General features: G+C 47.0%; 1 protein-coding gene across 2 annotated transcripts in view; it reads left to right on the forward strand.

Moving 5' to 3' along the window:
* SLCO2A1 (solute carrier organic anion transporter family member 2A1) overlaps window positions 1-25723 on the forward strand; it is a 119019-nt gene that overhangs the window by 64552 nt on the left and 28744 nt on the right. For both annotated transcript variants that reach the window (XM_073360375.1, XM_073360376.1), the window contains 4 exons: window positions 8520-8682; window positions 16255-16470; window positions 21432-21530; window positions 24637-24770. In XM_073360375.1, coding sequence (XP_073216476.1) covers window positions 8520-8682; window positions 16255-16470; window positions 21432-21530; window positions 24637-24770 — 612 coding nt within the window. The remainder of the gene's footprint in view (window positions 1-8519; window positions 8683-16254; window positions 16471-21431; window positions 21531-24636; window positions 24771-25723) is intronic.

A 25723-nucleotide genomic window follows, 5' to 3' on the forward strand; every position in this document is an offset into this window, starting at 1 on the left:
AGCCCTGAACCATGTCCTAACACTCACAGCTGGGACACACCAATTTCCCCAGGACTTCTCATCCATAAAAGATATTGCCCTGTGCTTAGACCCTTCATCTTCAGAGCAAGGCAGATAACATGTGAGACGTTCCATTACAGCAATAACTTTTAGGGGGGTGAAATAACAGTCTCTGTCATCCTGTTCAGAGACCATCGATTTTCAAACAACAGAGTTGTCTTTGTTTCAGCACTTTATAATATTTTTATGTGAGTTCCCCGCCTGTCTTTCTGGGATTATAAAGTTTTCTCATTTACTATTAAAGAAATTTCAACAATCACAAGAGACAAACGAGTCAGGCCACACAAATATATAAAAAAGGATATTTAGACATAATTAACTAATTTAATAATGTTAAGTTTGTTCCAACTGACAAAACCCATGTAATTATAACTTTATGCAACTCACCCATTCTGGCTATGAATTGTACGCTCTGTAGAATTGTTTTGAGATCTCTACAGCTGTGCTAGGGAAATGGCTTCAAACTGAACACCTAGATCCAAACATCACCTCACATTACAGAGCTTCAGATGCCAGAGCCAGAATCTATCTCTACCAGGAACAAATGGGAAAGGAGGTGGTGATGCAGTGTGACTTTATCACTCTATTGTGGGGGGCGGGGGAGGAAGGTTGATAGTTTATGCCAGCTCCCAAAAGGGACATTTCCAAAGCATCATGTGGGGATTTAGTTGTGTTAGTCCAGGGGTTCTCAAACTGGGGGTCAGGACCCCTCAGGGGGTCACGAGGTTATTACATGGGGGTCATGAGCTGTCAGCCTCCACCCCAAACCCCGCTTTGCCTCCAGCGTTTATAATGGTGTTAAATATATAAACAAGTGTTTTTAATTTATAAAGGGGATCGCACTCAGAGGCTTGTTAGGTGAAAGGGGTCACCAGTACAATAGTTTGAGAACCACTGTGTTAGTCGTATATTCAAATCCTTTAAGGGGATTGTTATGAGGGGATTGTTATGAAGTATATTTTTGTGTGCATGTTGAAAGCTATCTAGGGCCAGATTTTCACCTGGTGTGAATCAGCATAGCCCCGTTGATGTCAATAGAGCGAGGATGGTTTACACCAGCCGAGGATAGGAAGAACCCTAAATCATCCAACAGTAACAGGTGTTAACTTGCTGGAAGCTGAGTGGAACCCTTTCTTCTGGCAAAGCCTGCCCCAATCCATGACAACCCAGACAACAAGAAGCCAAGTCTGGAATTCAGATGATCCACTTTGGTGTTTTAAGGAAACCTGCTGAGCTTTAGCACATGAATAGGTCCCTACCAAAGTCATGGTCATTTTTGTCAATTTCACAGTCATATGGTTTTAAAATTAGTCAGTTTCACATTTTCAGATGTTTACACCTGAAATTTCACAGTGTGGTAATGGTGGAGATCCCAACCCAAAGCAGGGTCATGAGGGGTCACAAAGCTGTTGTAGGGAAGTGGTGGGATTGCCACTCTCACTTCAGTGCTGCCTGCAGAGCTGGGCTCTGAAGGCAGCAGCCGTGGAGCTTCCTGCAGCCAAGGGAGGTTCCCGGAGGTGGGTCTGATCTCCCTGTGCTGCTGGAAGCACCCCAGCCAGGGACTCCTAGCTGCTGGTCCTAGCCAGGCTGGGAGGGACAGGAGGACTTCCTCTTCCCCTGCACAGCTGCTCTTGGCCGGGAGGGTGTGGGGTGGAGGTCAGACCCATCTCCAGGTACCTCTCCTGGCTGCCCTGGCTTCAGAGCCAGCTGAAGCTTCCTGCACCCAGGGGAGGTACCTGGAAGTGGGTCTGATCTCCCCCCAAGAACAGTCATACAGGAAAAGAGGAAGTCCCATCCCTCCCCAGCCCAGCTGACACTAGCAGCTAGAGCCCAATGCATAGTAGGAGCCGCCCAGCTGAGGCGCTCTGCCCCACCTCCATCCCCATCCCTCCTCATCTCCTCCAATAGCTAGATTTCCCAGGGGAGCTCTGATTTCATGGTCCGTGATTCATTTTTCACGGCTGTGAATTTGGTAGGGCCCTACACATGAGCAATAACATTGTCCTTTAAAAAACAGTAATAATGCACAATTTACCCCAAAGGGGATATTTAAAACAGGCTAGTGATTCCCAGAAAGGAGTGAAGCCCAGTCTAGTTAGATCATTATCTGGCCTTCTCTGGGCCCTCACACAAACACATTCAACAACCACAAAGCAAGAGTAACTGTTAGCGGAATGATATCAGATTGGAGGGAGATCTCAAGTGGGGTTCCACAGGGATCTGTTCTGGGTCCGGTGTTGTTTAAAATATTAATTAATGGCCTGGATGTAGGTATACAGAGCATACTGATCAAGTTTGCAGATGACACAAAGCTAGAGGGGTTGCCAATAATTTGGAGGATGCAGCTAAAATCAGAGGAATCTTGATAAACTGGAGAACTGGGCTATAGACAACAAAATGAAATTCAGCAAAGACAGATGTAAAATGCTACACTTAGGGAAGAAAAAACAAATGCACAAATACAGAATGGGGGAACTGAGCACTGCTGAGAAGGATCTGGGAGTTGTGGTGGATCACAACCTCAACGTAAGTCAGCAATGTGATGCTGTTGCAAAAAAAAAAAAAAAAAAAAAGCAAATGGCACTTTAGGTTGCATTAACAGAGGCATAGCATGCAAATCATCTCTCTTGGATGGTTTAGATACAACAAATCCTGCATCTCGGCAGGGATTTAGACTAGATGACCTTGGTGGTCCCTCCTAACCCTATGATTCTATGATTCTCCTGGGCAAAAAAAGGTCAGCTTCTGGCCAGCATTGCTTTCCTGGTTTTCTGGCTGTTCCTTTGGGGAGCAGGGACTCCAGACACCCCATGTGCCTGTCTCTCTCCCCTCTTTCTTTTTGTTCCATTGTCTCTTTTTCTCCTTGCATACTTTCACTCTTTCTTGAGGCCATCCTCTGTTTCCCTCTCTCCACTCACTTTCCCTTCTTCTTTTCTCTTTCCCATCAGTCATAAGCATTAAAGCCTGGTGTACACTACAAACCTGGGTCAATGGAAGCTGCCTTATGCCTACCTAAAAATGTATGTGTCTACACTACCAGGTCCCTTCCACCAACCTAACTCGCCTGTAATGTCGACTTAATTACTCCTCCTCTGTGAGAGGCACAGCACTTAATTCTATATTGATGGGTCAACAGAGAGGCAGTGTAGATGCAGCACTGTGTAAGTCAATTGAATTGGCCGCCAGGAGGTGTTCCACAAAGCTCCGCTGTGACCGCTCCAGAGATTGTTTTCAACTCCGCTGCACAGCAGCCAGGTACACAGGAAACAGCCCTTCCACTGTTAAAGCCCTGGGAACTTTTGAATTCCCACTTCCTGTTGATCAGCGCGGAGAGTTTGCCAGCCCAGCTGGGCTGATCATGGCACTCCAGCCTTCAGTACACAGGAGGTGGTGGACCTTAATGGTCTATGGGGAGAAGAGTTTGTGCAGACATGGTTCCGATCCAGCTGAAGAAATGTAGACATCTATGGAAAGATTGTGCAGGGCATGTGGGAGAAGGGCTACAGCAGGGACGTACAGTAGTTTTGCATGAAAATCAAAGAACCAGAAGACAAGGGAGGCATACCAGAAGACAAGGGAGGCATACTAGAAGACAAGGGAAGCGAACAGTCATTCTGGTTCTGCACTACAGACATGCTGCTTCTACAATAAGCTGCATGTGATTCTTGGCAGCGACCCCATCACTACCCCCCAAACCCAGCTTGGATACCTCCCGGGAGTCTGAGTCCTAGGCCACCTCAGACAACAACAAGGAGGACATTCTGGATGAGGAGGAGGAGAATGGGAGACAGGCGAGTGAGGGACCATTCTCCCTGAGAGCCAAGAGCTATTTTTAATGCCGGAGCAGTTCAGCCAGTCGCAGGACAGCATGGTGGCCAAGTGTGATGCCAGGGAAGGAACCTTTGGTGAGTATGCAATTCCAATCAAACTGTAGGGGTTGCATGTTTTTATATTTTATGTTTAATCTGAAGAAAAAATTAGGTGCAGTGGGAATTTGCTTCCCAGTGGCCACTCCAGCTATGCAGAAGGTGCCCCCCTGGAAAAGACTGTTTATGTGCACAGGGATGGCCCAGGAATCCTCTATGGAGATCCCCAGGAAACTTTCATGGAAGTACTCTGTAATCCTTTGCAGCAGGTTTCTGGGAAAGGCTGCCTTATTTCTTCCACCACGGTAGGACACTTTCCCACACCACTCTAGTATTAACCTGCTGGTACCATTGTGGAACACAGCATAGCAGCATAAGGACCAGGTCTGAACCCAGGTGCTTGCAACATCTGCTCCCTTGCTGCCTCTGTTATCCTCAGGAGACTGATATCACATAGGGTCACGTAGAGGAGACAGTGGAAGTTTTCCTTACAAGTGCTCATACCGCAAACAATAAAGCATGTGATTCCCTGCCCATGGTGATTTCCACGTCCCTCAGCCATGGTGTCCCTAACATGCCTGTGGTTTGGGGCAGGGATCGGTGTTGACCTCAGAATCTGCAAACCCAGGGCAACCGCTACCAGCAGTGTTAAGGGAAGGGGGAGTGGGCTTTCTGTGTTCTCTCATGGCCATCCCCCTCCCCGGTATCGCGTCAGACAGGTAGCAATTTGGGAGGCTTAAGGCTGGTCTCTGGTCTCAAAGCAATGTCTATGTTGCAAAGGGGAAGGGGCATTGTCCACCTGTGCTCCTGATGCAAGTTTCCCACAAAGGTGCAGCACAAGGCCCATCATTCATCCTGCTGGGCCATACTCACCATGGCTGGAACAGCAAACTGGTCCATTGACTAGCTAGAGATTCTGAGTATGTTCTGGCTTGCACTTGAGTGTAATAAAAGGAGGGATTTTTAAATAGCAACCTTGTACCAGACCCCGGGTATGCACTGACAATGGTTGCCTTGTGCTTTGCTTGCCTTACAGTGGAAAGCTTGGCTTTCAGCACATCCTCCACACTGGCAGAGAGGCTTTCGCAGATTAGAAGACAGAAAAAGAGAATGTGTAATGACATGTTCAGCGAGATAATAACGCCTCTGGGACAGCTGACACGGAGCTCAGAGCCTGGAGGATTTCATTGTCTGAAAAACTGGACGTGGAGAGCAGGAGAACATCCCAGGAGCATAAAAAGTGTGCCCCACAGGATGAGATGCTGTGGATTATGAAGGACATGTTGAGGCATCTGCTTGAGTTTCAAGGCTAGAATCCCTCTGCAGCCCCTGTAGAACAGCCTGCAAACTTTGCCCTATTCCCAATCTCCCTCCCCCAAAACTTTCCAGGAGCTGGGGGACAGGGAGAGGGAAGGTGCAATATCCCTTCTACTTAACACCAGGGAAGGGTACTAAGAACAAAAAGTGGCCATTCAAAGACCTTTCAGGGTCAAGACTTCTGTGCTTTCACAGGCAAGCTGACTTGGTTTCTTCCCTCCGAATTTTATCCCACCGCTTGCCCAAGATTAAATTATTTTTCTGTTCCTTTATATTTGTGCCATAAAAGTCAACATTTGGAGAATGAAATACTCTTTATTTATTCCAAAAATGGGGTCCTTGTGGGAGGAGGGGAGGCACAGGGAAATTAATGCAATGGCGTCGATGGTATGGGAAGGCACAACACAGATAAGCGGCACACATTACTGTGGCTCATTACTGAAATGTGTTTTCAAAGCCTCCTGAAGACACAGAGCTCCTCACTGGGCTCTTCTTATTATTAAAGGCACATTCCACCACTGTTCTGCAGTTGCTCAGCCTGTTGTTGAACCACTCCTTACTGCTGTCCAGGTGGCTGGTGTACAGCTTCATAAGCCATGGGAGCAAGGGGTAGGCTGGGTCTCCAGGATCACTACTGGCATTTCAAAATCATCAGTGGTTATTCTGTGGTCTGGAAAAAAAGTCCCTGCTTGCAGCTTTCTGAACAGACCTATGTTCCTAAAGATGCATGTGTCATGCATCTTTCCTGACCATCCCAGTTGAAGTCGATGAAATGCCCCCTGTGATCCACCAGCACTTGCAACACCATTGAGAAGTAGCTTTTCAATGTATGTACTCTTTGGCAAGGTGGCCTCATGCCAAGATAGGGATATGTGTTTCATCTCTAGCCCCACCGGAGTTAGGGAACCCCACTGTGGCAAAACCAGCCACTATGTCCTGCATGTTGCCCAGAGTCACTACCCTTCTTAGGAGAAGTCTATTAATGGCCCTGCAAACGTGGATCACAATAATTCCCATAGTGGATCTACCAACTCCAAATTGATTCCCCACTGACCAGTAGCCGTTTGGCATTGCAAGCTTCCACAGAGCAATCGCTACTTGCCTCTCCACTGTCAGAGCAGGTCTCATTTTAGTATTGCTGTGCTTCAGGGTTGGGGAAAGCTCCTCACAACATTCCTGGAAAGTGGCCTTCCGCCTTCAAAAGTTCTGCAGCCATTGCTCATCATTCCATAGCTGCATAATAATGTGATCCCACCAGTCTGCAGAAGAGAAGAATGAGGGGGGATTTGATAGCTGCTTTCAACTACCTGAAAGGGGGTTCCAAAGAGGATGGATCTAGACTGTTTTCAGTGGTAGCGGATGGTTTCAAGTTGCAGTGGGGGAAGTTTAGTTTGGATATTAGGAAAAACTTTTTCACTAGGAGGGTGGTGAAACACTGGAATGTGTTACCTAGGGAGGTGGTGGAAACTCCTTCCTTAGAAGTTTTTAAGGTCAGGCTTGACAAAGCCCTGGCTGGGATGATTTAGTTGGGGATTGGTCCTGCTTTGAGCAGGGGGTTGAACTAGATGACCTCCTGAGGTCCCTTCCAACCCTGATATTCTATGATTCTATGAGTCAGTGCTTGTTTCCCAGGACCAGAAATGGTGCTCCACCATGTTCAATTGCTGCATGACTGCCAGCAGCAACCGGGAATTGTTTCATTCTATGGCTTACAGCAGGGCTGCTTGAAAGACATCACAATGTTCCATGTGGCAGCTCCTGTCAAGCTTCCTTCCCCACTCTGAACTCTAGGGTGCAGATGTGGGGACCTGCATGAAAGACCCCCTAAGCTTATTCTTACCAGCTTAGGTTAAAAACTTCCTCAAGGTACAAACTTTGCCTTGTCCTTGAACCCTATGCTGCCACCACCAAGCGTGTTAAACGAAGAACAGGGAAAGAGCCCACTCGGAGACGTCTTCCCCCGAAAATATCCCCCCAAGCCCTACACCCCCTTTTCTGCAGAAGGCTTGATAAAAATCCTCACCAATTTGCATAGGTGAACACAAGACCCAAACCCTTGGATCTTGAGAACAATGAAAAAGCAATCAGGTTCTTAAAAGAAGAATTTGAATTAAAGAAAAAGTAAAAGAATCATCTCTGTAAAATCAGGATGGTAAATACCTTACAGGGTAATCAGATTCAAAACATAGAGAATCCCTCTAGGCAAAACCTTAAGTTACAAAAAGACACAAAAACAGGAATATACATTCCATTCAGCAGAGCTTATTTACCAGCCATTTAAACAAAAGAAAATCTAACACATTTCTAGCTAGATTACTTACTAACTTAACAGAAATTCTGAAGAGCATTCCTGACCTGGTCCCGGCAAAAGCATCACACATACAGATAGACCCTTTGTCCCCCCCCTCCCCTCCAGCTTTGAAAGTATCTTGTCTCCTCATTGGTCATTTTGGTCAGGTGCCAGCGAGGTTACCTTAGCTTCTTAACCCTTTACAAGTGAAAGGGTTTTGCCTCTGGCCAGGAGGGATTTTATAGTTCTGTATACAGAAAGGTGGTTACCCTTCCCTTTATATTTATGACAGCTCCTATCTCAGCTCTGGAAATACTGCAGGATAAGATGTGCGGTGTTTGTAATGCTCACAACAACAGTGCACAGCTGAGCAGGGTTCATGCTTCTCGGGCTACGTGTGGCTAAGCCTGGATTTTGAAAAAGGCATGAAAAAACATGGGTTTGCCATTGATATCAGGGTAGGAAGGGAGGAAGCTGCATCATGGGAGATTGAAGTCATGTTTCGGCTCCCCCCTGCAACAATGTCTTGGTCCCATGAGGCATTGCAAGTCCATCCCAACCCCACCTGCTGTTAGTTGCACTGTGGGGTAGCTATCCATGGTGCACTGCTCTCTGCATTGAAGCAAGAGCTGCTAGTGAGGACGCACTCCACCGTTACAATGAGTGTTGTGTGGACATGCTTTACTGACTTAATTACTGTGGTGGGTGGACATCAACTTAAATTAAGTCGACTTAACTTCGTAGTGTAGACATGCCCTAAGTCTGCCCTGTCAGAGGGGATGCTGTGAGGTGCTGTCTCAGGACAGGGTGGCTAATGATGCCTTTGTAGTGACCTCCACCCCTTTCTCTCAGTGCATGGTGCCCTGTTGTGCTTTTCATTTTGGTGATTGTAGCATCCAGAGGCCCCAGTGGAGAATAGACCCTCAGACATTCGTGTCCTTCCTGCCCTCCATGACATTCTCTCCACTTTGCTCTCCCCACCCCAGATTGGCAATGTTGTCCTCATCATCTTCGTCAGCTACTTTGGCAATCGAGTTCACCGCCCCCGGCTTATCGGCTTGGGGGGCCTGCTGCTAGCCCTGGGGGCTTTCCTGGTGACCCTTCCACACTTCCTCTCTGACCGGTACAAGTTTGCCCAAATGAACACGGGTAAGTGACTTGATATCCTCCTGGGGGTTGTAACTCCCCACCACATCCGCTGGGGGCAGCATGAGCCTTCCCAGTCAGGATACTCACCCTCTCCTTCTCCTTGCCAGGAGTGCACTGGGGGTGCAGAACGTGTAAAAGAACTGAACTTGTTGCAGTATTGCCAGCTGCAAGAGAGCAGAAATCCTGAGATTTGAAAAACCCACCAAATCATGGCTTTTACTCTGTCATTTAACTCCCCTCCTCTGCTCCTCTGCCATTGTGCGTGTGGTCATTTTGGGTTGAAAAGACAGCCTTTACTGCACACACACATGCATCCGTCTCCCTGACTGCTGGGTAGAGACTCCACTGAACCTTTAAGACAGGCAAAATGTCATTAATTTCCTATGACTGTATCAAGCTCTGCCCTCCTAGTCCCCCCCATCACTCCCTCCCATTCCTCGCTGACCCTTCCCCCCAGATTTCCTTCCCATTCTCTGGTACAGTCACCTGCTCATTCATAAGTCAGACACAAAGAATCATGCCCTTATTTTAGAAAACATGAGCTGTATTTCCCCTCACACCTCAATTATGATGGGCCGGTGTACAAACCCTAAGAGGGATGGACAATGTGGACTGACTTCAAGACTGATGCTTAGCTGGACAAGATTTAAGACCAGAGAGATTTATGGGTTTGAGCCAGTTTGACATAACTACACAACCCATTTTGAGTGCAGTGACTACATTTATAATCCTTAAACATTATTTCTTTTGAATTACTCCTCATATTCAATGCATTTCATACATTTCTTTTAAATCCTTCTGCCTGCTTTGTATAATTGTGATCAGCTAGATAAATTGTCCAGTAATAATGACAGTTTTATTTACAAAAATGGATCCAATTATAATTAATTGCAGAAATAGCTAAAAATACTTCATTTTTATTGTATTTATCCTTCCTCTCTGCTGCCCCAGAACCACCCCTGTCTCTGGGATCCAGAAACTGCTACCCAGACTCCCCCTCCCACCCCCGCTTCCTTTTCTCTTTGCCCCCAGCTCTTGCGGTAGCTCTTCCCCAACACCACAACCCTCTGTTCCATTCTACTCCCATAGGGCCTGATGTGGCAAGGCTGGGGCCCTGTTCTGCGCCCCACAAGCTCTCACTCGTAGCGCAGCCCATGTTTCCAAACCAGCCCTGAAAATGGTGGGAACAGAGGAACTTTATGCGTCATCACAAGAGCTGCCATTGCAGGCTCCGCAATCACGGGACGCGTGATTCATTTGCTAGAGTCAGCAGCACTGTTGTTAGTTACTGTTTTCTTTCAGGGATCAGTGGAACAGACTAACTGACCTATTGAAAACAAATGATCTACCGCCAGATGTTTGTTTAGACAGTGGCTGTGTGGGCTGGGGAGGTGGGAGTCAAGAGAACTGGGTTTGATTCCTGGGACAAGTCGCTTCACTTCTGTTTCCCCTGTCTACTGAGGTTGCAAGTTGTTTGGTGCAGGGATTATGTCTGTGTACAGTGCCTAGTACAATGGAGCCCTGATCTCAGTTTGGGCCTCTAGGCACTGCCGTAATATAAATACACAGCATCATATAGTGACCCCTGTACATATACCTGGAACTTTGCTTCGCTAACATTCCTGCCGCCGGAGCTGATAACTGCAATAAGACAAATGCAGTTGTCCTGCAAGGGGGCGTGAAGACATTTCCAGTGAGGAGAAGCCTTCGTAAATGACATTATGGCTTTAGGACTGTGGATCTCAGCTCGTCACAGCCATGCCAATGCACAGCTTTGACTTCCACGTACATATTCATTCAGTTGCATAGTAACACTGAGGCATCTCAGGCAGTGCATTTCAGGGCAATCGCTGCACTTCTTGGAGGGCTTAACCCCACTTGGCCCTCTGCCCTCACTTCTTCTGACACCCATGAGGCATGCTGCAATCTCTGTGAAATAACTTGCCTATCATGTCTTATTATTTAAGTGAATGCCAAGATGGATTAGGGCCAAAGGATCCCTGCAGGATGGGGGATCTTACATGGTGGATATATGTTGCCTGCCCAGAGAAGTTAATGGACATGCGTGCATGTCTCTCTGTTTGTTAAAAGAAAAGGAGTACTTGTGGCACCTCAGAGACTAACCAATTTATTTGAGCATAAGCTTTCGTGAGCTACAGCTCACTTCATCGGGTGCATCCGATGAAGTGAGCTGTAGCTCACGAAAGCTCATGCTCAAATAAATTGGTTAGTCTCTGAGGTGCCACAAGTACTCCTTTTCTTTTTGTGAATACAGACTAACACAGCTGTTACTCTGATCTCTGCTTGTTATGTGTCAGCCTTCCTGTGCCCTGCCGCCAGAGCAATTCTCTTGATAAGCAGGAAGAGCTGGAAGCATGATGGTGCTTTGTGCTCAGCCCCTTCCTGGGGTGACTATCTTGGAACAATGCGGGGGAGGCATCCAGAACTCTAATTTGAATGCAAACCACTTGGCTTCCCATTTCTGCAAGCCCTTTCCCATTTTCAGGCATATCAGCAGCAATCCTAGGTTTACATGTGCCAGCAAATGTCTCAGTTTGCTGCCTGACAAGACGTTGCTGATGATGGTACCACTTCAGGCTGGCTAGAGATGGAGGCAGCACCCATCAGGAATCTGTAACTTCCTCCTTCCAGGGCCAGCCTTTTAAGTGACCACGCTCAGTTGGAGCCAGATTTCCACAAGAAGATTGTGAAATTCTGAAAACCCAGCCCTTAGACTTAGTTGTTCTTCTCTGTAAAAAAGGAGATGGATTCAGACTCACTAAAGTCTCCCTCCAAAAGGGCGTGTCGCTCGTGCAATAATTTGAGGCAGGGATAGGATTGCCAGCCCTCTAGGATTGGTCTGAAGTCTCCAGGAATTAAAGATTAAGCTTTAATTAAAGATTATGTCATGTGATGAAACCTCCAGGAATACATCCAACCAAAATTGGCAAACCTAGGCAGGGACTGTCTCTGACTTTGTACAGCACCTGGTGTGATAGACCTCAATCTCAGTGAAGACCTTTGGGCACTACTGGAATACAAATAACAATAATGGGTCTCTGGCTGATTCTAACTCAGCTGAAAGGGTGTGGGGACAGCAGGGGTGAAAGTGAGCCGGTACGGGCCGGTACGGCGTACTGGTAAGAACCCGCACTGGCCCGTACCCAGCCCACATTAAAGCACTCCCTGCCCCTTTTGCCTTCCCTGTCGGCAGCTCTGCCGGTACGGACCCTACCAGCAGGGCCGCCAATGGGGTAGGGATGGGGGAGAGCACAGCAACATTAAAGGGCTGCCGCGGCAAAGGACTGTCCTTAAAGCGCTGCCCCTTCCCCCCGTCGGTTGCCCTGCCAGTAACCGGGGAGGCAAAAGGGGCAGGGACATTAAAGCACTGCCGCAGCAAAGGACCCTATAGCGCTTTAATGTCCCTGCCCCTTTTGCCCTCCCCCACCCCGGCCGCCAACAGGCCTGGGGGGACGACAAAGGAAGCAGCTGTCCTGGGGCCGGCGATTTAAAAGGGCCCGGGGCTCTGGATGCCGCTGCCACTACCGCAGCAGCGGCATCCGGGGCCCCGGGCCCTTTAAATCAATGGGAGCCCTGGGCCACACAGCATGGAAGGGCTGGCTGGAGGACCCCCGCCCCGGCCCACCCTTCCGCTCAAGGCCCCGCCCCTTCTGGGGGCTGGAGACCCCCTGCCCCGCCCCGTACCGGTAAGTGTCCTCAGTTACTTTCACCCCTGGGGGACAGGGAAACCTAAAGGCAAAGCCCCCTCGCTTTGTTATTCCAGGGCCGTGCTTCCTTGCTCTGGACAAGTTGCCATGACCAGTGCTCTTCTGAAGCCCAGGTTCTGTAAAACATAATTAAAAAACAACTCTCCATCATGGAACTACACGTTTTCCAGAGTTCATCCTCTGTCAAATACGAAAAACAGGTTCTTACCCATATCACTAGCTGCCTCGCTTCCATCCATGCCCAAACATTTTTGTTTGAAAAGTTGGCTGATTAACAGACAAGCCCATGGGTAGGATGTCAGACAAATGCCACGTGTCCCTGTGATCTTACCAAGAAGCCTTGGTCCCACAGCGAGACAGTTTGTGAACAATGATTGGATTTACAACAGGATTTGTTCTTTATTGACCAATGAAATGGATCAGGGAACAGGTGTCATCTGCTCTGATTCTTTTCTTATTAGAGCCTCATATGTCAAAATGCCTGAACCAAAACACAGCCTTGTGGCTTCTGGCTGTGGCATTCATGGACAGGTGTGTCCACATCGAACGTGTCTTGTGCACCTGGGCTGTGTTGTTCCAGGTGTTTCATGAAGCTGTGCTGGTGCATAAATTGTGTCTGTTGCACTGGGGTTGTGGTATAGCATGAGCCTTACCCGTGCTCCCCGCCGATGTGACAAATGCTGTTGCACTGCAAACTGGTGTGGGCCCAGTGATGGAGAAGGCCTTGTGATTCTGTGTTTAGACGTGGTGCTGCACAAGCCCAGTCATGCACATTGTGCTGTTACGTGGTGATATGAAAAGGTGGCACAGTTACATCCCTCTCTACAGACCTAGGCCTGCGAACTCCCATAGCAGCACCATGAAGTATTCTGGGGAGCTCAGTTGGCCACTATTTGTTATTTTAGTTACCCAGAACTAGAGGGCACTGAATAATCAACTAGCTCTGAGATAAGTTTTCAGGGAGTGAGAAGAGTGGACAGATTCTTTTGCCATGCTGCACTAGGCAGCCTTCTATTGGTGCCAGACTCCTGCCTGCTCCCGTGGTAATATGGTTTCCAGAGGCAATCCCCTGAGAGCTGGCTATGTGCATTTACAGATTGCATTGCCACAGGCTTATTTGGAAGGCTCAGAATGCTTGTCAGGAGTGCTGGGGTCTCTGTGGGTTAAGATATTATTACTGTTATGATTAGAATGTATAGGGTCCAGATACCCCAATCAGGATCAGGCCCCTGTTGTGCTAGGTGCTGTACAAACACACAAGAATTTATAGTTCCTGCCCCACAGAGCTTTGGGTGGCATTCTGAAAAATTCCTAAATCACTTAGGGACAGAACTGTAAAGGCAAGTAGATGCCTAGTGAGTTTTTTGAAGGCTCTAGGCACTTAATTCCCATTGGAGTAGGTGTAACCCACACACCTCCTGCTTGTGGTTTCTGTCCCATGTAGTGGCACCGAGACTTAGAGAGAGATATTAACGAGTTTGCTCTACAGCCTTAACTAACAGTCAGTTGGCTTTTAGCTCAGGTGGTAGAGGCTCATGCCCGAAGCTCCAGAGGCCCCAGGTTCTATCCCACCTGCCGACAACCAGGGTCTGTCAGTGTTACAAGTGGGGGCTTGTCCAGGATTTCAACTGGGAAATCTCTGAAGCTCAGGATGTGCTTCCTCAGCTAGGGGAAATATGTAACCCGCACATCTCCTGGGTGTGGTGTTCTGTCCCGTCTAGTGGCACTGAGACCACTTAGAGAGAGAGTTAATAAGTTTACTCTACAGCTTCAGCTAACAGACAGTTGGCTTTTAGCTCAGGCAGTAGAGGCTCATGCACTAAGCTTCAGAGGCCTCAGGTTTGATCCCGCCTGCTAATGACCAGGTACTTTTGAAAACCCCATTATACATCTATATGCCTCTTTAGCATCTAAATACCTTTAAAAACCTGACCCTTTGGTCCTTTTGAAAATCCCACCCTTTAAATGTAAGAACGAATCTCTATCAGGATAGAGGGTTGGCAAAACCAACCAACCCAAAACCCAGAGGTATCCACAAGATGTTGCTAGCTGACTCCCGATTGGGTTGTTTGAAAGCAGCCTTAGCAGCTACAACAATTGCCCTGGGGAGGGAATTGGGAAGAGGAATGGCTAGGAGAGCACTGAAGTGAATGGAAAGACTCCAGCTGACTTTATCTCATTCACCTCAGCTGGGGGCTCTGGCTATCAGGGGACATTGTCAAAGCAGTGCCCAGGGATTTAGCCCCTCCATGGGCCATGATAGCCATGTCCTAATTTTTCCAGCCAGATCTGTCTCTTCTTCTCAGCTCAGAGTCTTAGTTGCCCTTCCTGGTACCCATGCCCTGACTGTTCTCAAGCTCCAATGCCAAAGCAGATGAAATAGATTTAATCCTAGGGGTGTCTCACACAAGTTACCTTTTCTTAAATTGTGAGGCCGCTGGGTATACCAAGGTTTTTTTCCTTGTGCACATGTTAAGTTAGCTTTAAATAAAATCTGTCTGGTGGCTTTCTCTAAGTAATAGGAGTGCAGAATGCTGAACAGAAGAGAAATAGTTATGTTATAGGTCTGGCGTGTATTTCTGTGCTCATTAAGTTGCAACCAACTTGATTTTACAAAACAATATTTGGCATGTGGTTAATATGGTTGTATTGCTTCTGCTTTTCTTTAAAGCAAAAATCTCCAATGGTTAAGGAGGCTCCTTCATGCTGAAAGCACAAACCACTCACATGCAAGAACTGCTTTTAATGAACTTGCATAAGGATTTTTGTGGTAGCCTGTTATTGGGATGCACAGTCCTATTACGCCAGCAAAAATCCATAATCACCTGACAAACATTTGTTTCTGTTTTGTTGTAATTTGCTCTAACTACAGAAAAGCCACAGAGTCATTTTTTCTTAACTAAAAAGAGTTGCTGGGAATGTTGAAACAATTGGGGAGAACAAGACACTAGAATGAAAAGACCTAGTGAATAAATGCCCTGAAGTCATTACATTTCATTTATGATGCCTTTATTCTACACTGGATACAGATTTTCCCCTTCCCAAATAACCATAATTATTTGGCCTGTTTTAAATGGAACCAACAAGCACTTTGATCGATAGATTGAAACCAGATTTACTTTGGCCTCTGCGAGGAATTCAGTATCTTCTCTTGCAAAGCTAAACTGGAACTTCTTAGAGCAATTCTTCTGGGTGAACACTGTTATCTTTACTCCTGTACCAAAAGTGGCTTACTGGAGAGCATCTGTTTCCTCCGTCTCTAATCAGAACGGTCCCCGCTCAATTTCCTTTCTACCCTGACCTCTGAAACTAAAGGTAACATCATGCCTTGAAGGAATGCTAAGGTGATGACAGCTGCTGATTAAAACGAGGACGTTCCCAGTTCTAGCTGAATACCAACACCCAAGTGTGGGTGACCAGTAAGCAGGTTTAAAGAGGGGTCTAGGTAGTTAGCTCAGCCTCAGCTGTGCATTGAGTGGGCAGTGCACCTTCTATCACCAGCCATACAGTGCAGTCCTACTCCATGAGGTGACTGTACATGTGGTGTGGTAGAGTTTATTCTCTCTGAGTGTGTGACCTGCTCAGTTTACTAATACAAAAAACAGCCCTGTAAACTCAGCCTGGGCCTGAATGTCAAGCTGGGATTTCACTTCTCATGCATCATCACCTCTCATAAAACTTCAAATTATGCCCTCAGTAACACCTATGCAACCCCAAGAAGACAGGGGTGTGCTGAGGGCAGAATATGACATGAGGTACCAGATGGTAAGAGGTCATAGTGGCAAGTTCTAATGGTCAGTGAGTGGGTGCTCGGGCTTATAACACTCCTACCATCTCATTCCAGGTAACAAGAGTCACACCAAGGCCTATCTCTGTCACAAGGAGGATATGTTTGTGTGTCCCAGCACCACCCAGGACCCCCGCAAAGAGGCAAGCAGCATGTGGGCATTGATGGTCATTGCCCAGCTGTTAGCTGGGATTGGAACTGTTCCCATTCAGCCCTTTGGGATCTCCTATGTGGATGACTTTGCTGAGGCAAACAATTCTCCACTGTACATTGGTAAGTCCCATGTCTGTAGGGCTTCTGCTGCTAGGATTTTACCTCAGAAACACCCACAAAACACCCCAAAACAAACCGTAAAGTGAATGCTACATACCGGAAAAATACCAGAAATGGCTACTCACTTCATGTTGACTTCCGCCCTGTCCCAGTGCAATTTGTCCCCGCTCCCTGACTCGTATCTAACATTAATTCATGCTGGGTACTTTAAACCTGCCTCAGCCACTGAGTGACAGCATATTCCCATATTTCTGTTGGACATGCTATAGCATAGTACACACACACAGGGTTTAAAACAATACCACATTACAAACTCTGGATGCAATTTTAAAAATTGTATTAAAAAATTTAAAAATCCAAATTGTTTGAATGTAAATTTCAGTTCCTGATTTCACAAACATTGTCCTCTTTGACTACATTGAGATATTGCTATGATGGCAAAGGACAAATCTCTTTAGATAATGATAAATGTATTTTTATTATATTTTGAATAATTAAATATTAGTTGCTTATTATGGTAAATATATGAGTGGTAAAAAATGTAGGCCTAGTGCCGGGAAGAGAGTGCCACTAAACACTAAACCATGGGTTCAGTAACAAGGATACAAAGTGTAAATTAATGTAAGTCATTTTTATACATGTAATAAAAATTAAAGTTGATCGTATTTAGACACAAATTTTGGGAAGTACCCCAAAATTTTCTCATTGCAAGGTACAAACAGAGAAAATCCCCAACCCCCCCTCCCCAATTTTTGGACATACACATAGAATGCAAAAATTCCTAAAAACAACCCCCCAAAATCATATTACTAAACCTCAACAAAGGGAAGCCATACATTCCTGCAGGATCCCACTGGCCTGGACTCTGGGCTGCTGCTCCTCACTGCATTGGTGCAGACTCCCTGCCGGGTAGAGCAGTCACCGCTTTGTTGAAATCCTTCTGTGAACAGAACCTAGGCCATCCAGGAGACATTCCCCCACTGGAGAAAGGATGGGCTGCTCCTCAGGGAGATAAATGGGGAGCCAGGAGTTAGCACTTATACTTATTGACGATGATCTTTGGCCCAGACATTGGGGCTGGCTGAAAATTTTCCATCAAAACTGCTTTTCAGTAGAAAATTGGGGTTTCAACTAAATGATATTCCTCAAAAACCGGTCTGCTTCCTGTGGAAAATGGCCACGTTTCATCAAACACATAAGCGCCTGAAAACCAAAATATTTTGATTTAAAATGGTGCCTGCTGGAACTTGTAGGTCAGGTGCTTTATGCTTCCGTCCTCCTCTATGGGCTGAGTGCTCTGGCTGAACTACATGCCATGTTGTACCATGGCCAGGGACTCCTATAAGGTACAGCCTCCCCTCACCAAGAGGGAGAAAATGGTGCATTATAGGAGATGCAGTCTGGCCACCAAGCCCAGCCCATAGACGAAAATGGGAGCATAAAGCACCCGAACTACAATTCAGACGAGGCACCGTGGCATGATTTTGAATCAAAATATTTTGGTTTTCAGTATTTTGCCAAAAAATCAAAATTTTCCATAAAGGAGAAATCTATTGTCCAACTGTCAGCTGTACTAGACATTTTTATCCACAAGTCTGAGAAACCATCGAGTGACTCTGCCTAAATTTGTGGGCTCTCTGCTTTTCCACCAGCCCTGTGGCTGAGTGATTTAGGTGGGTACCCATTAAACATGGTACTTTATAAAGAAGCCACAAGCCAAGCATGGAAAAGAATAATGAAGCACATCTCAGACCACCTTCCCCAAGGAACTAATCAGACTCAAAACAATGCAAATCCATAATCAGAGTGGCAGACTTGAACAAGGGAAAAGTCAGCCACAGTGTTTAGACGAAACAAAATTACCACCTGAAGCTGTGCAGGGCACGGACCTCTGATGTTTTGCCCTGCCATTGGTCATGCCCCTGCACAGCACCTAATGGCCCTTAAATGAGATTCTCCTTTGCAATGCTACACTGCCTCTCCCTTTATTAGCTGGCTGCCCTCCTTACATTTGTGATGATTATCTATGTCGTATGGGCATGACAAAGGGAAGGATCAGAGTAGCTGGCAGTGGCTCAGGCTGCGTGGGTGTCCAGCACAAACACACATGTCAGAGCTTGTTACTCTGTTTGCTCTCTGAGAAATCGTTATGCCCATCCAAGGGAGAAAAATGGTAGGAAAACCATCTCCCGACTCTTATTTAATATTGATTTATTATTCTGCGAGCTGAGGTACTACAGCCTTCAAGGAGACAAACATTACAGAATGCAGACTCAGAAAGTCTGTGTCTTGGGTTTGAAACAGACACTTTTACTACCCAGCAGGTAGCCACCTATTGCAAAGGGAGAGTTCTCAGCCTCAGATGCTCTTCTGTTCCCAGGGAAATGTGGGCTGTGGTTTACAAGGTGGGGCTTCAGAACTCTCACCTTATTTTTGCCGTTTGAAAGTTCACCCCCATGCCAAGTGCACTGAGAGATGATAGCCAGGAGCTCAGTTGGGTCTCGAGGTAACATTTTCCAAGGTGACTTAGAAGCTTAAGTCACATTTTCAGAAATAACATGGGCACTTAGACACCTAAGGGCTGGATTCACAAAGCTATTTAGTCATCTAAAGACCCAGGTAGGCACCGAGTAGGGTTTGCAAAAGTGCCTCAGCAGGTTAGGCACCTAAACCCTATTGATTTCAGTTGGAGTGTAAGTCCAATGGGAGTTGGGCACCTAAGTGTTTGAAAATCCCACTAGGTGTCTATCTGCTTCTTTAGGTACCTAAATATCTGTGTAAGTTGGACCATAAGTGCCTAAGTCACTTACGGTACAGCTACACTGCAAAAAAACCCACACAGCACCGAATATCTGCGTCTGGGTCAACTGATCAGCTTGTGGGGCGCACACCATGGAGTTGAGAATAGCAGTGCAGACCTTCCTGCGTGGGCTGGAGACCAGGCTCAGAAACCTGGAGGGGGGAGGGATCTCGGTGCCTGGGCAGCCCCAGAGCTCACAAGCCCAAATCAGTTGACCCTGACTCTGACACTCGCTGCTGCGGAAGCGGGGGGCATGAAGCGTAGATGTAGGCACTCTGGAAAACGTTGCCCATAGGTTCTTGTCGGCAATCCCTGCTTTCTAAACTTTCTGTAGAAAAGAAGGTGGGATTGGCAAAATTAAGGGAAGGGGCTTGGGGCTTGGTTTTTTAAATACTCTGATTTTATTTCCTCCATCCCCATTTTGCCAAAAAGGTTAGAAAAGTTTCCTGTAGGAAGCAGGAGCCGCAGCAGCTGGGTCTTCGAGAGCTCTCAATGGCAGCTGCCTGCTAAGAACTACAAGGGACAGATTTTTAAAAAAGCTCAGACTCAGAGGCAGATTTTCACGTGCTCAGTACCCATCAGTGGGCCCAGCTTGTCCACATGCACCTGACGTGCTGAGCTCTGCTGAAAAGCTGGCCAGAAGGGGATGTGCCTAATTAGTAGTTACAGATTTAGGTCTCAGTTGCATGCACAAAACAACCTTCGTCTTCACTTCACTCTGTAGGAGGAGCCAGCACTAGAGGACTGAGTGCCCTTAGTACCTTTTTGGATTCCACAGTCTGGCGTATTTCACATCAGAGACAAAATTGTTCTTATTTTAATTAAATGTAAATTGACCATTTAGATGTATACCATGATTATAGGAACATAGACTAGCCAGAATGCATCAGACCCATCCAGTCCAGTATCATCTCTGACAGTGACAAGCCCCAGCTGCTTCCGAAGAAGGGGTAAGAATGCAACAGTAGAAGATGAGGTATAATCTACCCCTCGCAACCCCACCACAGGTCTCATCCTGACCTCTAATAGTTTGAGATTGGCTTCAGCTCTGAAGCATGAGGTTTAATATTCCTTACAGAATTTATGTTAGCATTAACATTATAACTCTGGATATTCGTGGTTACCCACAGAAATGTCCAATCCATTTTTGAACTGTGCTAAATTCTTTGGCTCAGTGACTTTCTGTGTTCCACAGTCTACTGATTAATAAAATAAAAGCAACTCTTTTCCCAAATATCCTTACTCTTCAAGAAGTCTGCTTGTGTTATGTTTTAGGAATAAATACTCTGTCTTATTGTCTTTACAGGAGTAGCACACTTGAAGCAGTGTGGTTATGTCAGATACCTTCACAGCTACGCTGCATGGAAGCCCCAATTCAGCAAAGCACTTAACCATGTGCTCAAGCCACCTTGACATCAATGGGACTTGAGTATGTGCTTAAAGTTAAGATGGTGCTTAAGTGCTTTGTTGAAAAGGGATGGGGCTAAGTGTTTTGCTGAATGGAAGCCAAAGGCACATGGTGTTCAGTCTCATAAACCCACAATGTACCTATGTACAGATCCTCTGAGGTATTTAAGTGCCTAACTCCCATTGGTTTCAATGAGTTAGGTGCCCAAATACTTTTGAGGATTGGGGCCCTGGTTCCTGCAGACACCTGACTAGTTGCCCACCTTGACATGTTGTTTGGCTTACTGATCCTGCGAAGTGCTGAGAGCCCTTCACTCCTATAGGCTGCAATGGGAGGGGAGGGTGCTCAGCACCGCACAGTCACAGGGATGGCTCATCACTGCTCTCGTCACTGCAGATTTCCATAGCACTGCAATAAGTAGCTGGTGATGCACAAAGGGTAGCAATAAGCATTGATTGCAACATTGAAATACATCTGCGGGACCTTGATTTTGACAGTTTGGATGGGATCCTTTTGAATGGCAGCTGCCTATATCATCTCTAATGCGTCTGTTGAATAAACAGTGCATATAACAGCTGAGTAATAGAGGAGGCATTAATTATCTGTCAGTTGGTAAGAGATGATTTATCTCTCCTGTGTGTTGTGACACCCTTCCTGCCTCGCTTGGGAAGATAAATGCCAAATCAACAATAAAGCAATTACTCACTCGGTAATCTGCTACTCACTCTGGTGCTTTCCCACTCTTGCTTTCAGCAATCCTGTTTTCCATCGCTGTGTTCGGCCCGTCTTTTGGATACTTGCTGGGGTCCGTGGTGCTGCGGCTTTTTGTGGACATTGGGAGACCTGACGTGAGTGAGTATTCCACAAGTAGCACTGGACTTTCTAAGGCTCCTCTCTGCATCAGAAGGACAACGGTCACTTTGATAGGCCTGCTGGCTGGAACATGTGCCCTGGCTGTGGTGAATCAGGAAACCTTTTTCCAGTTGAAAGGTCGGGTCTGGAAGAGCCACACAGAATATATTCTAAGGCCTGCGTATGGCCACCAGCGAGGTCTACTCTCTGGGGAAAGGTGATAAATTAGTATAACACTTGACGACAGGCAAAGAGCATATTGAGCCAGAACCCATCTGTGGGTTTTCTGTGTGGTTTATTGACTTGCTGAATGGAAAATATTTGTAGTGATTTCTAGAATCTAGCACACTGTGGAGGCTCAGGCAGAGCAAGGGTGCTGCTTGAGTGGTACTCTATGCCAGCTGAGCTGGTAGGGGCAAATGCACTTCTGAAAGGTCCACTCCACTCCCAGAACAGCATAGAATGGGCCAGGCTAGGTTCACTTACTTGCTGTATACCTGGGTAGGTAGCATGCTTAGGTGATAGTGTAATGTGATGAACCTCAGGGCACCTGGCTTCTACTCCTGGTTCTACCAGTGATCTGCTGTGTGCCTTACCCAAGTCACATTCTCTCCCACCTTGTCGATTTAGATCATAAGCTCTTCAGGGCTGGAACTGTCTTTGTGCAGGGCTTAGCACAATGGAGTGCCAATCTCCGCTGGGGCCTCCAGATGCTACTGGAACACAAAGATGATTGTTATTAATTATTTGTGTTGCGGTAGTACTGAGGAGCCCTCATCATGGACCAGGACTCCATTGTGCTAGGTGCTGTACAAACCCAGAACAAAAAGACAATTGCTGTGGGGATGTGGGCTGGAATATTGTTAGTTTGGGGTTTAATCACGTGCTTCCACAGTGCTACAGCCAGCCAGGCAGACATCTATTGAGAAGAGATGCCACATGCAGCAAAGTAAAGGTAGAACGAGAACCCAGCTCCCTCCAATTTGTCTAGCTCCCAGCAGTAGGGAGTCCTTTATCTACTGTACATGCAGGATCTATTGTTAGCAAATTCTCAAGTCATCTTCATCATTAGTGTGGCTTTTCCTGCGTTTCCTCAGAAAGATCTGGGCATGTTACATTTTCGTCTGGTGCCAGATAAGAAAAATAAATGAGTCGAGGGCAGGAAGTGTCAGCAGAGCTAGGCTTGGTCTCCGTGGAGACAGACAGATTTAGCATCCTCTCTGTGGTCGCCCCTTGATGACATCACCCACCCAGGAATGGTTTGGTTCTGGTCAGGGAAGCCAGGCAATTGTTCTGGCCGGGTGTGGGCTTTGCTTGCACTGGATCCTGGTTTATTCCTGGATGTCAGGAAGTCTGGCCTGAGAAGCATACACTTAAGCCTGCTGTTTGTTCCTTTTCCACTCATAAAGGCCTAACAATGCAGAGATGCGCTTTCCATGCCAACCCCAGTGCTCTTTCAACTTCGGGTGAGTAATGCCGCCCGGCCTAAGGATGTCTGTGCTGGAAGTGCAGTGACCCTCTTGTCTCTCCTCTAGTCCCTGGAGAAGGGTGTGAAGCTAATACCTTCGGAAATTGCTCTCATTAAGGCTCTCTCTTCGCTAGCTGAGATGACGGGCTCTTCCCTTAAGCTCAGTGAGCAGAAAGTTGCCAAACCTGGGAACAATGGGACAGGGATTCTTTCCAGGAAAGTGGCTACTAAAATTTCCAGTCACCTTCTTGACTCTACAGTCCATCTATTCATCTGAATTCCAAACATGCCATCTACCCAAAGGCAAAGGATAACAGAATAGAGACTTCTTTAACTCCTTCACCACTGAGTGGCTTCTTGGGAAGAACTTTGAATCCTGCATAGTTAGATGCTGTATAACTTTTCCAGGCACTCCCAGAGTGCAGGGCTGTTTGGACATGGAGTCCTAGGTTAGGCTCATCTCCATCAGATCACGGGCTCTTTCTAGTGTCAGTGAAGGGTTAAACCTGCATTCTGCGCTGCTAGTGCTTGATCCTGCATCCATTACAAATAATGACAGAGCTCCTGTTTCCTTCCGTGGCATGGGATCATCAGGTAGATCCCAGGCCCACAGCAAGCCCCACACAGACGCTGGCCTTGGCCTAGAGATTAACTGCAGGCCTTGAGACCCACCAGTCATCAGGAATAGACACTACTCATAGTGCTAGGGGTTTCTCTGCTAGAAATGACAGCAGCTGGTTTGCTGATGACACAAGGCAGGCAGGGCATCGTGAACCCTCAGGCCCATGTCCAACTCCTCTGCCAGCTTTGCTGTGCCCTGGACCAGCTGGACTCGCAGCCTTGCTTGGACCTGAGCCTGGCTGTGCCTGCATTGATGAGGCTGTACGGAGCTGTTGATCGCACTCCCTGGGAGGAATTCCTGGCCAGTCAGCATGCTGCCTTTGCTTGGCTGTGACTAATGGACTCCAATGGCTCACTTCATGTATTGGCTTTGAGAACTCCTTCGGTCCTGCTGCCTACATTCAGATGATGGGGGTGGCTGCGAGGGAAGTGTTCCAGCGTGGGCCTTGGCCATTCAGAACTAGCTCCTGGTAGGGAAGGGGGAGAGTATGGGAAAAGGCCCCTCTGTAGGATCAGCTGGCCATGAGCAGTGACCCCCGTGGTGTGGAAACATTTAGGGACAGATCCGTGGCTGATATAAGTCTATGCAGCTGCATTGACTTCAATGAAGAATGTCTCTGTGACTTCAATAGAGCTATGCCTATTTACCCCAGCTGGGGATCTGGCCCTTAGTCTATTTTACAGGAGGCTTCAGAAAACCTTCTTGCTCCCCTAACCCCTAAGAAGTGGCTTAGAGTGGATTAAATTTTTTCTCTTTGCTTTTATTTTGGGTCAAGAATGTGTAAAAATAAGAACTAGTTAGGACAACCATGCACAGGGATCGAACCTGAGACCCTGAGACTAACACATGTGAGTCCCTAGGTTCTGAGATAAAAGACTAGCGCTGGTGAGTCAAAGGCAGTTGCAGACTCGTATATCTCTATACATAGTGTAGCCACCTAGGGGGCCAGAGCCATGTTGTGCTAACGGGAGTTGTGTTAGGGCACTGGGTAACTTCACTCCTCCCTGTGTTTTCAGATCTCATAAATTTGACACCACACGATCAACGCTGGATTGGAGCCTGGTGGCTGGGGCTGCTCATCTCTTCAGGCTGCCTGCTGCTCATCTCCATTCCCTATTTCTTCTTCCCTCGGTACATGTTCAAAAGGCAGGTAAGACCCAGGCATTGTAGGGGCAGAACATCATCTTGCTCAGAGCAGGTTTGTGGTGTTTTATGTGGTGATACACATCTCCTTCCAGGGCAGTTATGGGGAATGGAGACAAGGGATGGTGGACAGCATGGTGGACATTCCGATATGTGCTTGTGAATCTTGGCAAGTGAATCTATAAGGGACAGACTCCTTTATTTTCTTGAAATTAACCTGGGCAGAAGAGAGAACCAGAATTGGCCTTGGGCAGGCAGGTGGCAAGCTGAGACTTCTTCTTGTCTGCTTCTCTGTCCATTTGGTTAACTCATCCTCCCCGCACCTCATTCGGTCTGTACGTTCTGTCCACCTGGTGAATCCTTTCACACACTAGACTGGGAACTCTCTGGGGCAGGAACTGTCTTCTCTGTTATTTGTCGCTATGGTGCCTAGCACAATGGAGCCCTGGTCCTTGCTCAGAGCTCCCAGGCAGAGGCGACGCGGGGGAGGGCATGTGGGATCACATGCCCTCCCACCCCAGATTTGTTGTTTGGCTTGTATTGAGCATGCTCACACAGACTATTGGCAGGCTTGGGTTGTCTCAGCTCCCAGGTGTTGTAATACAAATAATGTACAATAATAACTGGATTTCTTTCCCCACATGGAAGGTACTCTACACTGCACTGTTTCCTCTTGTTTTATCACTAAAATTTACAATGAATGAATATCTGATTACCAAACTATGTTACGAGTTGGTGATCTCAGTCCACACTCCAAATACAGCCATTACACTTGGCACCTGGGTGCCAATGTCATCCCAATAGTTGGGCAGGGATATTAAACCTCTCTAGATCTGGGCCCGCTGGGTCAAGGTTGAGGCATGTTGGCTGAACAGTGTGGAGAGGCTTGTGATGTCTCTGGTTTGTGGATAAATGAAGGAGTTTCATACAACGCATCACTAGTCTATGGAACTCATTGCT

This window comes from Lepidochelys kempii, chromosome 9, assembly GCF_965140265.1.
Source record: "Lepidochelys kempii isolate rLepKem1 chromosome 9, rLepKem1.hap2, whole genome shotgun sequence".
NCBI lineage: Eukaryota > Metazoa > Chordata > Testudines > Cheloniidae > Lepidochelys > Lepidochelys kempii.